The sequence below is a fragment of the Sander vitreus genome, chromosome 16 (genome assembly GCF_031162955.1).
Source record: "Sander vitreus isolate 19-12246 chromosome 16, sanVit1, whole genome shotgun sequence".
NCBI classification, from domain to species: domain Eukaryota; kingdom Metazoa; phylum Chordata; class Actinopteri; order Perciformes; family Percidae; genus Sander; species Sander vitreus.
The window spans coordinates 4,782,754-4,795,992 of record NC_135870.1 but is presented as its reverse complement, the minus strand read 5'-3'; the positions used below and the strand labels follow the sequence as shown (position 1 = coordinate 4,795,992).

The 13,239-nt window shown below is 37.1% G+C and overlaps 2 protein-coding genes across 6 annotated transcripts in view; both read right to left on the bottom strand.

The window, feature by feature from the left end:
• The window catches only part of mphosph9 (M-phase phosphoprotein 9), a 23,831-nt gene extending 22,366 nt beyond the window's left edge, over window positions 1–1,465 (bottom strand). For all 4 annotated transcript variants that reach the window (XM_078271342.1, XM_078271344.1, XM_078271343.1 and 1 more), the window contains exon 1: window positions 1,374–1,465. The gene's annotated coding sequence lies outside the window, so the exon portion shown is untranslated. The remainder of the gene's footprint in view (window positions 1–1,373) is intronic.
• Window positions 1,466–3,049: 1,584 nt separating this feature from the next.
• cdk2ap1 (cyclin dependent kinase 2 associated protein 1) lies at window positions 3,050–8,992 on the bottom strand. Of its 2 annotated transcripts, none has more exons than XM_078272036.1 (4): window positions 8,790–8,992; window positions 6,199–6,299; window positions 4,340–4,466; window positions 3,050–3,695 (listed from the first exon to the last, which is right to left on the bottom strand). In XM_078272036.1, the coding sequence occupies exons 1-4, from the start codon at window positions 8,815–8,817 to the stop codon at window positions 3,628–3,630; spliced, it is 324 nt and encodes a 107-aa protein (XP_078128162.1). In that variant the 5' UTR covers window positions 8,818–8,992; the 3' UTR covers window positions 3,050–3,627. The 2 variants fall into 2 exon arrangements, with proteins under 2 accessions (XP_078128162.1, XP_078128161.1); XM_078272035.1 differs by lacking the exon at window positions 8,790–8,992 and adding an exon at window positions 8,172–8,339.
• Window positions 8,993–13,239: the final 4,247 nt, after the last annotated feature.

Sequence of the window (13,239 nt, the reverse complement as noted above, 5' to 3'; positions counted from 1 at the left end):
TGGATATTCAATTAAAGGTGCTGTAGGTAGGATTGTGAAGATCCAGGACTTAGCCAAAAAATGTTGAACATCGACAATTTCTCAGTCTCTCCCCCCTTTCCGCTAAAGCCCAAAACGGTCTCCTAAGCCCCTCCCCCCACACGCAGTTAGACACCGCCCCCTGGCCCTGATTGGTGCATCTGAACAGGGAGCGGTGGATTTTTGCAAATCTCACTACAGGGTTGCTCAGTGGGTAAAGCAGGCGCACATGTACTGAGATGTTTATGCCTCAACGCAGAGGTCCAGGTTCAAATCCGACCTGTGACAATTTCCTGCATGTCTTCCCCCTCTCTCTCTCTCTCCCCTTTCTCACCTAGCTGTCCTATCAAAAATTAAAGGCAGAAAAGCCCCCCAAAAAAAAACATCTGTATATTACACAGCTATTATAGCTGAGAATAAGCATCCAATCCATGTAATATTTCTAACCTTAGCTACATCTGCTGTCATCCTTAAACAGTTAGGCCTAGAGGTCTGAAACTTCATACAGGTATTGTTGACAAGATGTAGAAGGTAAGTGTGGTGATTTACATAGTGTGGCATAAAGCATGTCTTATTTATTAATTGTTATTAAAATATGACTTATTACAGACGACCAGACCAAGCACATCTTCAGAAACTAGTAGAAATTAGGTTTCAATGCAGCCTCAGGCATTTTGGCCTTGCAGTTTTTCTGTTATAAGCTTTTTCATATGGGTATGTCAAATAGGCGAAAATCAAACAAATAGAGGTGGATTTCAACAGGTTAACAAAACATAAGTTAATGTCTAAATGTTTTGCATTAGCATCTATCTTCTCTGTCATAACCTGTGTTTCCTGTGTGTGTGTGTGTGTGTGTGTGTGTGTGTGTGTGTGTGTGTGTGTGTGTGTGTGTGTGTGTGTGTGTGTGTGACAGCTTGTCTTCACTGGCCATGTCTGATTAAATAGCTAACGTTACCACCACCACATTAGCCATCAACACAATCAACAAGACACAGACATACAGCTATTATTAGCCATGCAGCGGTTTGAACAATTTAAAAAATACCAGCTACATTAGCTTCTTTAGCTACGGTGACAGCCAGCCAGCCTAACGGAAGCGGCATCTCGTTAAAGTTGCCTGTCAACTCCTCCTTGTCAGCTAGGCTAGCTAACAAGATAGCTACAACTGCCTAACTGACAAGCAATTGGTTAGCTAGCTAGCTAAGTTGAGCTAAGTTGGTTTATTACAGGTTTGTAAGCATAGCGTAGGCAAGATGGACAGCGCGGGTGAAATTATAACACACATAAACCGAAAGATAAACACTGGTTTATAGAAGAAAGAATGGCGCCTATAAACCAAATAATAGTTAACGTACCCGTTGACTTGTATCATCGTTTCATCCATATCTCTGTGTGAGTAGTCAAGTTGGTTAGCTGGTTGCTGGTTGGCTACTGCACTGCAGTGATCTCTGGCTGCTGTAACGTTCACAGCCCTGCGTCGCTATTGGTCAAACTGTAATCAAAAATACAGCGCCGTGATTGGTTGTCACTCTCACTCTGTGTTTCTATTGGCTGTTCACAGGGGAAAGAGGTGTACACATTCTGTTGGGATCCAATTTTACTGTCTATGGTTGGGACAAAAGCTCACAGAGGAGAAAACCTACAGACCACATACTGTTCCACCCTTTTCAAGTACAAATTCAGGGTACTTTAGATAAATATTTCGATTGTATGCCTTTTTATACTTATACTCTACTACATCAGAGAGCAATATTGTACTTTTTACTCCATTACATTTATCTGATACATTTAATTACTAGTTACTTTACAGATTTAGATGAATAATACAAAATATTATCAACAAATAAAATTTATTATTATGGATTGAGTTACCCAACAGTATATAAAATAATTCTTATTAGCGCTACCTTTACCAGCTGCAACATTAAAGTGATGAAAACATTAATGCATCAATAATTATAATCCAGTAATAGATACTTTATTCATCCCGAAGGACATTTTATAGTAATGTAATATATTATTCTAAAATGGGAAAAAACAATAATTACTTTTACTTTTTGATGCCAATACTTTTGTATTTTCACTTTGAATGCAGGACTTTCAAAAAGTATTTTACACTGTAGTATTGCTACAGTGTAAAACTGTATGTTAACACCAAATGTTTCCCTTGCTTGCCAGTTCCAACATGAAATGAAATTAACTGCATTTATATAGCACTTCTATCCAAAAGGGCTTTACAATTTGCCTATTGCGTCTCACTTGTTGACTCATTTACACACACCAGTGGCAGCAAGCTACCATGTAGGATGCTGGCCCGAACATTTGGAGAAATTTGGGGTTCCGTTTCTTGATCAAGGAGCAGGTAATGATGTAATGATGCATCCATTATTTTTTGGGGCATTTTCAGGCCTTTATTTATAGAGGACAGCTGAAGACATGAAAGGGGAGAGAGAAGGGGAATGACATGCAGCAAAGGGCCGCAGATCAGAGTTGAACCCGCGGCCGGGGCGCTAAGGAGTAAACCTCTATATATGGGTGCGCGCTCTACAAGGTGAGCTACCCAGGCGCCCGTAACGATGCATCCTTAAACGCTTAAACATTGATATAAATGTCTTAAAATTACAACCGGTTGAGACACAAAAAAAATGAACCACCATGCAATTTTTAAACGTACTAAAGGTCTACTTTTGATTTCACTTGACTGAATTTCAACGCAATATTTCTCACTCACTTTTCTGCAGCTTATTTTGTTAAAAAAAATCGTGACAAAATCATATCATGGACTTAAAATCGTGAATCCAATCGTGAGTCGAGCGTATCGTTACATCCATAGGAGCGTGCCACATAAAAAAAAAGTTAATCACATGAACCACGGAACAAAGAGAGCAATCACTGCAGCCTTCCTTACTTCCTTTTTTTTTTTTTGTGGACCACTTTAAGGAAGAGTTTGGGAAGACAACAGAAATACATGTTTATCAAAACTGGAAGATGATTGTCTAAAAATGCGCTGAATCACACAATGACAACTATATTGAAAATACAATTTATTACACTGAGTAATAAATACATACAAAGATGCAAGTAACAGCATTTTCCTTTTTTTTTTTGTAATACCAAAACCAGCCTCAACACGAATGAACCGATGCATTTGGCACATCTCTGCCCCTCACTCACTCAGTCATGTGTTTTAATTAGGGTCTGAAAAACAGACCAAAATACTATCAAAAACAAGCCTTGTCCATCTACCCCTGTACAAGTCATGCACTGTCTACAATTAACCCCCAGGCCTGTTCGCATGCATAAATCAATTTTTTTTTTTTTTTTTTAAATATGAAGTCAAAACTAAGATCCCAAAAGTGGGGCATAAAAACACATGATATCCTTTCATATGAATTCCAGTAACCCACACATGATTTAAATGATCCTCCAGAACCCTCAGGAGTCATGAATTGTGTTATTGTATTTTTTTTTTTTGTCTCTCTAAGGAGCTTGCTTTTCCATCCTTTGTTCATTTAGTTCCTCTTCTCGAAGGAAATGCCATGCAAGTTATTTTTTTTCATGAGTAGCCCACTGTTAGTTCTTCTTGCACGGAGGAATGTGTGTCCGTAGCTAGGACCTCGCGTTTCTCTCAGTCTCAGCCAAGCATTCACGCACCAACCCTCTGGCATGGATTATTCCTTTGAAGAAAGACAAATACAATTTTGATGAACAACCTTTACTATATTGTATGTTTTGCACTTGAATTGTTGTGCATTTCCAGGGGTGGTATCCAAGTATTCAGATCATTTAGCTAAGTAAAAGTATTAATACCACACTGTGAAAATATTCAACTACAAGCAAAAGTCCTGCAACCTTACTTAATGTAAAAAAGTGTTTCCTCTTCTATCTGATGTTTCTGGATTAATATTCCTGCTGCATTAATGTTTATGTTGTATTTTACTGCTGTAGATGTTTATGGTTGTGCTCATTTTAACTCCTTTATATACTGTTGGGGAGTTTAATCTACAGCAGTGCATCATTATCTAGAAAAACAGCCATGTTTTCTGCTTTGTTTCCAGCTGATCCAAGAGGTTTTTTTAAAGTCATCCTTCAGTTTATCACAAACATTCAACAGCAACACATCTGGAGATACGTGGTTTTCACTGGACAGGAAGGGGAGGAAAAACTGTCAGCTGTCAGACAAATGTAGTGGAGTACAAAGTACAATATTTACCTTGGAGATGTAGTGGATTAAAAAGTTTAAAGTAGCATAACCTAGATACTCAAGTAAAGTACAGGTACCACAAATGTGTACTTGAATGTTAAGAATATCAAGAGTTACCTCTTTTCAGTCTCTCCATTGCACTCTTACTTCCAGCATATGTGGGCCTGATCTCTTTTCCAAGCTCTTCTATGATGGCCAGCAGTTCTGCATATTTGTTCTGAGGCACTTGGCTGCCACTGGAGCCCTGATGATAGAGCCAAACAGAAACAAGATAAGCCAGGTTCGGCACATTTCACATTGTTTTTGGAGGAATGCGGAAGGAAGGCGTAATCCTTTAATTGTTCACCACAAATTGCAAGAATGCACAAATAGGGAATGTAAAACTTAAGGCATTGCAATATTTCTGTGAATATTCTTACAATTAACCAGTGATTATTCTCACATTATTCCTGTAAATCTCCTTACAGTATTCCTATTATAAAGGACAGGAATATGTCCCTACAATAGGAACTATTTTGGAATAGAAACTGATTAACATCATCAACATCAGTTAACTAGTCATGTGGAGTACTGCTCAGCCTATGGAAACAGATGCGTAATGCCTTCTGTGCTTCGGCTGACCATTATCTTTTTATTTTGTCTCTTACAAGTGTAAGAGAAAATCATATATCTGATTAATTGCATATCTGACTACTAACTTATGTATTTTTTAGCAGCTTAAATCTTTCACAGTTTCTACTTTCAGTACAAATGTTTTAGATGTTGTTGTAATGTACTGACTCTAACATTCTAACAAGTGTTATATTTTTTCTGATATCCGACTACACAAACTGGTACAACAGTCTCTCTCCCTGTTATTTTTCGGCCTTGGAGGGAGCTAATAAGGTCCAGTAGCTCATCCTCTCCCTTTGATTTGAGCAGTTTAATAAGAAAGTGATTCTCTACTTGCTTTGTTCTTTCTCCCAGACCTTGTGCTGTAATGTACTGAACCTTTCTTGCAAGAAATAACCCCCTTAAAAGACATCGTTGACTGAAGCTTTATTTCAGATCTCACCCTACGTATAAGAACCCCCCCAGCCCTTACATACAATACATCCAGTTAAATAGGACGAAGTTAAAGTGCTCATATTATGCTGTTTGGCTTTTTCCCCTTTCCTTTATTGTGTTATATATCTTATTTGTGCATGTAATCGGTTTACAAAGTGAAAAAGCCCAAAGTCCCCCCCAAAGGGACTTACCATCTCCAACAGAAAACACTGTTCACAAACTGCTCCAAACAGCTCTATTGTAGTCCAGCCTTTACTTCAGAGACAAACGTGGTCACTTTGGAACACACGTTATAATGCTCGCCTAGCTGCTAGCATGGCACGCCCTCATACTCTGCTTCTGACTGGCTAGTAGTCCTTACCTAGCTACTGTCAGGACACGCCCTCATACTCTGCTTCTGACTGGCTAGTAGTCCTTACCTAGTTACTGTCAGGGCACGCCCTCATACTCTGCTTCTGACTGGCTAGTAGTCCTTACCTAGGTACTGTCAGGGCACGCCCTCATACTCTGCTTCTGACTGGCTAGTAGTCCTTACCTAGGTACTGTCAGGGCACGCCCTCATACTCTGCTTCTGACTGGCTAGTAGTCCTTACCTAGGTACTGTCAGGGCACGCCCTCATACTCTGCTTCTGACTGGCTAGTAGTCCTTACCTAGGTACTGAGCATGTGCGACTCCCAACAAAGATGGAACAGAAGTGAGATGTCTCACTCTGTAGCTAAAACAGAGAGCTCAACACACAGGGTGAAAAGAGGAGCTGCAGCAATGTGCAGTACAACAACAATATGGTGTTTTCTGAAAATGAAACCATGTAAACCTATTCTGATATAACCTCTAAATACAATTATGAACCTGAAAAATGAGCATAATATGAGCACTTTAAGATAAAAAATGTCTGTGATAATCAGATTAACAGTTTGATTGCAGTTACCTGTGAGAATCCCAGAGATGGAGGGCCATAGTCGCTCAGAAGGGGCCTGTAGGACTGCAACGTGGCCAGGTTAGCTGCTGAGGGAGACTGGAGGCTTCCAACTGTTCAAAAATTACAAGTTGACATCAGACTTACAGCACAAAAACAGTCATATAAACAGTATGTCAATGTTTTTTGTTGCAAAATTTCAGGAAATAGTAGAAAAATACCGTCACAATTGCCCAGAAAATTCTCACATTTGAGAAGCTGCAACATTTTCACTTGATAAATGACTCAAACGATTCATTTTCTTTCAATCAACAAGTCGATTAATCGTTGCAGCTGTAATCTATTTATTCATTTTGTTGGCCTAAAATGGGCTGATTCGGTCTACAAATAATAATAATAATAACTTGTATTTATATATATATATATATATGTTGGAATGATCCTCACAAAAACTGTAGATTAAACTCCCCCCAAATTTCAATAAAAAATACTGGACCGAGGCAGTGTTGGAAGTATATTTACTGTATTTACTAAGTACTGTACTTAAGTACAATTCTTAGTTACTTATACTTTCTACTTCTACACCACTAATTTCAAAGTATTGTTTACTCTGCTTTATTCATTTGGTACCATGTAGTTAGCCGAGTAAAAGCTTAATTACATAAGTAAGAATTTAAATGCAGTTTTACTTGTAACCGAGTATTTTTAAATTGTGGTATTTTACATAAATAAAATACCTTAATACTTATATCACCACTGATAGTGAGTCATTTTTAAATTGTCTTGATAATACTTACATACCTGTCTTGAATGCGATTTTGAATGCAGGAGTTTTACTTGTAACAGAGTATTTTTAAATGGAGGTATTACTATTTCTACATAAATAAATGATGTACGCCACCACTGATAGTGAGTACTTTAAGGTTTCTTCACAATACTTACACTACTGGTCAAAGGTTTGGGGTCACTTAGACATTTCCATTCCACTCCATTACAGACAGAATACCAGCTGAGATCAGTTGCATTGTTTTTCTAAACAGGGCAGCAGTTTTCAGATTACATTATGTGTTTACATTATTGCGAAAGGGTTCTCCAATGTTTTCTCAGTTAAATGATATCAGATTAGTAAACAGAATGAGCCTTTGGACCATTGGATGAATGGTTGCTGATAATGGACAATGTAGATATTGCATTAAAGATCACTTCTTTCTACAACAGTCGAGAACTCTTTTGCAATTATGTAAACACATAATGTAATCTGAAAACTGCTGCCCTGATTAGAAAAACAATGTAACTGATCTCAGCTGGTATTCTGTCTGTAATGGAGTGGAATGGAAATGTCTAAGTGACCCCAAACTTATGATCATTTACTTCAACAAGATTATGAATGCAGCATTTTTACTTATAACAGAGTATTTTAAATGGAGGTTTTATCTATTTCTACTAAAAGATGTTTTTACATAATTCCACCACTGAACATAGGCAGGTTTTTTCCTCCACCCACGCCGCTCCCCTGCTGCTTTGTTCGGCTGTAATATTCAGCCTCCAACGCGAGATGTCCTCGAAGAGTCATAAAAACATTCAGAGGCATATCAATCAGCAGCTACCGACCGAGGAGCATCATGGAGGAAACGGAACAAGGCTGGCTCAAGAAGACACAAGTGATACATTTTTGTCACCGTGTAACGGCACCCTCCCGGCGGGACCAGGACCCCGGACGACGGATAATCACGTTTAAGGAACCGTCGCCTTCTCGTTTCACATCCCAACCGTCTTTCTCCGCCGACCGATATCACGGATGGCGCTCTTTTACATTAGTAATAATGGCGGATATGAATTAGCCTAGCTCCCAGGATCTGACCCTATATATATAACTGGACAAAAACTACAGACACGGTCTTTCTCCAGGTATTCTCCGAGACCCCGAATTTAACACTCGATTTAACGGACGGATACTTTGATTTTCCGCCATTTTTTCTCCTTACCCTGGTTCCCAGAAGTTCCCGGAATGTGCTGATGGACATTGGGTTTATAAGACATTCCCAAAGACATTGTAAATTAAAGAAATAAAAATGACCCGAAATTCAGTGAAGCGTCTGTCTCTCACTTTTTGTTTACAACAGCGGCACCGGCAAATATGGCCGTCACTTTATATTGACACCCACTATGCTTTCTAACACGGCTACTATCCATTGCGGGATATCAAGAAAAAACAGTTAAAACCTGATTTCGACGATAAAACGACGGAATTCACACGCGGTTTCACACACATATTCATCACGTTTACTTAGCATCAATCGGACAGTCTACTTTGAACTACACTTTATTCTTTTTAAAGATGGTTAAGAAGTGAACATGTGAAGTGTGTTTAGACTTTTTCCTTTACATTGTAACGTCTTCTTTTACATTTTTTTTTTTTACACCACATTAAAAGACAAACACTAAGGTTTAAAAGTCAGATAACTAAGTGTGTGTTTGTATATTTAATTTAAGGTTACATGTAACATTAATCCAGATGAGTTATAGATGCTTTTGTTTCAATTAAATATGAACACTTTTTCCACTGAAAAGAGAAAAAAAAACGAGCTGGTTATTGCAGATACCTGTCTTTGTCTGTGAGGGCGCATCCATTGTTTTGTCTTAGATATGACTCTGTAGAGCTTTTACATGAACCAAAAGAGAGAAGTAGCATTAAAGTGAATAAAAGAATCCCCTCTTATTTTGGAGGCATGTAGCTGTGTATCCGCTCTTCTTCCATTCAAATAAGCAGTCAGTTAAGCTCTCAGTATGTCCCGTGTGGCTCTCCTGACCGCATGGTTGAACACACAAGCACAGTGTGGCCCAATCCTTGCTCAGTGTCCTGACCTGCGACCCCCAGTGAAGCAGTGGGATGGCCCAATACATCCACGGATGCCCCCCCCCCCCCTTATCCAGATGAGTAGATAACAGTGGGTCACAGTCTCTGACTCTAGGACATGTTTTTAGGAAATGTACTGCTTGGTTTCAAAGAATTTTGTCTTAAAATTGTACTTGAGTATTTCCATTTTATGCTACTTTATACTTCCACTCGATAACTCCAGTTTACTTTAGATTTAGATCAATACTACTAAATATAATAAGATAAGATATAGTTTATTAATCCCACACTGGGGAAATTCCTGTGTTACAGCAGCTCAAAAGAAAAAAGAAAAACAATGTACACACATCAGAATAACACAAATACACATTAAGTAGACATAGGAGAAAAATATATAAATATATATACATAAAGTATATGAACAAGAAAATTGAATCAGTTATAATAATAATAGTAATAAAAAAAAGACATGTTTACAGAATAAACACCCTTATATAAACAGACAGTATATAAACACAGATATAGAGATGAGTAAGGTGCTGGTGAATAGATATGACATATTGCACAGTTGGAGGTAACAAAGAGTGATAAATAAATAAATATGCATAGTGCAGAATATTGTCCAGTGATGGCTCATATTGCAGAAACAGCTAACAGCTAATCAACAACTAAATTATAATGTATTGTTATGGATAAAGACTTCATTGATCCATTACAAGCTTCCAGGCTATATACAGTAGCCTATAGTATATAGCTGCAACATTAAAGCAATGACCTCAATTATACATAGAAGTATAATGGAAATTAACTTGCTTTGGATTATTTGTCCCAAATCATAAAACATTTTTATAATCATATAATGATCCCTAACTTCTATATATGTGTCTGGCAGCAGGATGTAGCTGTGTACAATTAACTGTATTCTGAGATAAAAGTACAGGCTACCTGCTACCAAGCTTTTAAGATTTCAGAAGCTTTCTTTTATGATGTTTAAAAAGTGAACATGTGAAGTGTGTTTACACTTTTTTTCTTTCACATTGTAAAGTCTTCTTTTACATTTTTACACAAAAGGCAAAACAAACAAACAAACTAAAAACTAACTTTATGTTTGCATATTTAAGGTTAATAACATTTTTCCAGATGAGTTAGAAGAGACTACATTGGGGTGGGTGGGCACTGTCAAGTTGTTCCTGATTTATTTTTTATGTAATTTTTTATTTTTTTGTGTGGTTGTTATTGTTTTCAATTACTTGTATACCTATGTTGTTGTTTTATTTTGTCTGTCTGTTGGTGTTATTTGTGTAATGCTGGGGCTTTATGGCTTTGTACGGTTTGTCTTTTGGTTCAGTATTTGAAAAGAGGCAGGATTTCTGTTTCACAACAACTGTATTACTGTTGTTCTTATGCTTCATAATAAAAATATTTTTCCAGATGAGTTAGAAGAGTAAAATGTCTGTCTGTGGGGCAACATCCATTGTTTTGTGTGTGTGTGTGTATATATATATATATATACATATATATACACACACACAAAACAATGGATGTTGCCCCATATATATGAATTTTTAGAGCCTTTACAACCAAGGTGTGAAGTAGCATTCAGGTTTATAAAGAATCCACTCTTATTTTGGAGGCTTTTCTTCTATAATTTGACTGGCAGCAGGATGTGGCCACGTGTCACAATTAACAGTCCTTCAAGATAGAAGTATACCAAGCTTTATTGAGCATCACACTCATTCATGTACATGTCATCTTGAAATTTTTTACAACTCTTGTCAGTAGTGCAACCCGTGCAATGATGAAAGGAAAAAAAGAAATCCAAGTGTTTTTAACTTCAGTAAAGCAGATCTGCCGTGACAGCATTCAAAAACATGTATCTCTCTCATATTATATATATATATATATATATATATATATATATATATATATATATATATATATATATATATATATATATATATATATATATATATATATATATATATATAGTGGACATTCAAGTTGAAACGACTTACAAATAGAGAGCAGACCTTTTCAGTAAAGTCTCTCCCAGTTCTGTTCATCAGAATTTGTTTGCATCCTTTTACAAAGTGTACAAATGCACATCGGTATGATACAAAGACTTCCTCCTTCCCATTGTTTTTGTTTCTTAATGCATCAATCAGGAACAGAGGAGCATACACAGTAAATAACGAACTAATCCACAGGATAAACGATATGCCGGAGCGTACTGTAATAGAAAACATCTTAATCATTATCAGATAGGACAGCTCATGTATCCAGACTTTGGTCTGTCCCTTCCAGTGCAGGTTTAATATAATGCAATATAGGACTGAGGAGGTAACAGAAGAGGTACACTATTCAACAGAAGCAATCATCCATTTTAATCACAACTTGGCTCAAGACAGAAGAGGACTAATAGAGATGTGTTTCAAACGTACTGTGAAGATACGAGCTGTAATTACAGCGAGCCACACAGTAATATTACCGAGTAGAGGTGGTTAAGGAGCATTTGAGTTATGGTCATGCATTTCAGATACTGTGTAAAACTCTAGGACTTTTGTTTTTCAGAGGGTCTTTTTATGAGTTTAACCCCTGAGCAGAATTCCTTTTAACAAAAAAAAAGGCAACAAAATAAAAAACATCTGAGCAACAAAAAAAAATCAAAAAGTGATGGTCTTCGTCAAGGATTTCACATTTCTCACAATTCCTTGGCTGCTTTACTGTATGAGACTGTTGCTGTTAACATGTTTCCTGTCCTTTGAATGAGTTATTCAAGAGTGATTTAGTTTTAACTCCGAGATAAGTCAAGGTAAAGACCAAAGGTGGTTTTAACCTGCAACACAAACTACAAAAAAACAAAAAAAAAAAAAAAATATATATATATATATATATATATATATATATATATATATATATATATATATAAATATATATATATATATATATATATAAAAATAATAGATTGGGGAGAAGGGAGCACAAACTCTTTAATGTGGGAACACTACTGCTCAACAAAAACAGCAGTAATGCCCCATACTTAACATGTTTAAGCGGTATATAAACATTTAATAAATGGTTTGTAACACTAAGGTAGTTGTAAGTAGTGTGTATTTATGAGCAACTATAACTCCTGTATAAACACAAGACAAACTGTTGTCATAAGAGAAGTTATATTTGTCAGAATGTCGTTAAATCTGCTTATAACATTATTAGTTAGTTATAAACCATTTGAAAACTTTAAATAGGGAGATAGGAGAGACTGATTTCTGTTGATTAACAGTTGTCTGAAAAGAAAGCCTGGTCTCTTGATAACACAAACATTACTCCATTTTTTTTGGCCATTTCAATTTTTATCTTTGGGAAACATTTTCTAACATCCAAACACTTTAAATAGAAATCACCAGACCAGCACACACTACATCTTTCTCAAGTCAAAATCTGACTTGTCGGTGCTGTGTAAAGGTGCCTGACTGGAGAAGCAGTTTGTGCTGATACAAAGGCACATTTTTCAAACTCCTGGCTCTTAAAAGAGACACTTCATTCCCAAATATAAAATACATATTTTCATTCATAGTGCTTTTTTTTTCCCTCAATCTGGATAGTATGGGTGTGAGGCGATATCAGCCGTAGAAATGTCTGCCTTCTCTCCAATATATCTCCAAAAATATACATTTGTAAAACTCAACAGCAATGTCTCTTTCCAGAAATCTTGACCCCGTTTCTCAGGATAATCTGGACCTGGCTGTTAGCGGTTTCATGTAGGAACTATTTTCTTTCTACCGAACTACACCGGCCTACTATATCACGGCGCAGAAGGAAGCGTACTCATGGACAAGAGGCTCGTGCTCCTCGGCTGAGCTGTAACTGATACTACTAGCTCACCTGAGCGCTAACGCTAAAGCTCAGCTGAGGGCATCTCGCACTATCACGACCACGTGCCTCCAGTCCACCTTCCCTACTGCGCGGTGACACGGTTGGCAGGTGTAGTCCAGCCGATATCTCCAAAACTGAACAATTCAAACCAAAACAATCCAGACTGATAAATAGCACTACAGGCAAGAGGACAAATACGTATTTTTGATTTTGGGGTGAACTGTCCCTTTAAAAGAATAGTTTCACAATTTTTCAATTCAGTCTTAAAACAATAGTTGTGGTTAGGTTTTCATTTTGATTGCCGTCCTTATTCCTAATGT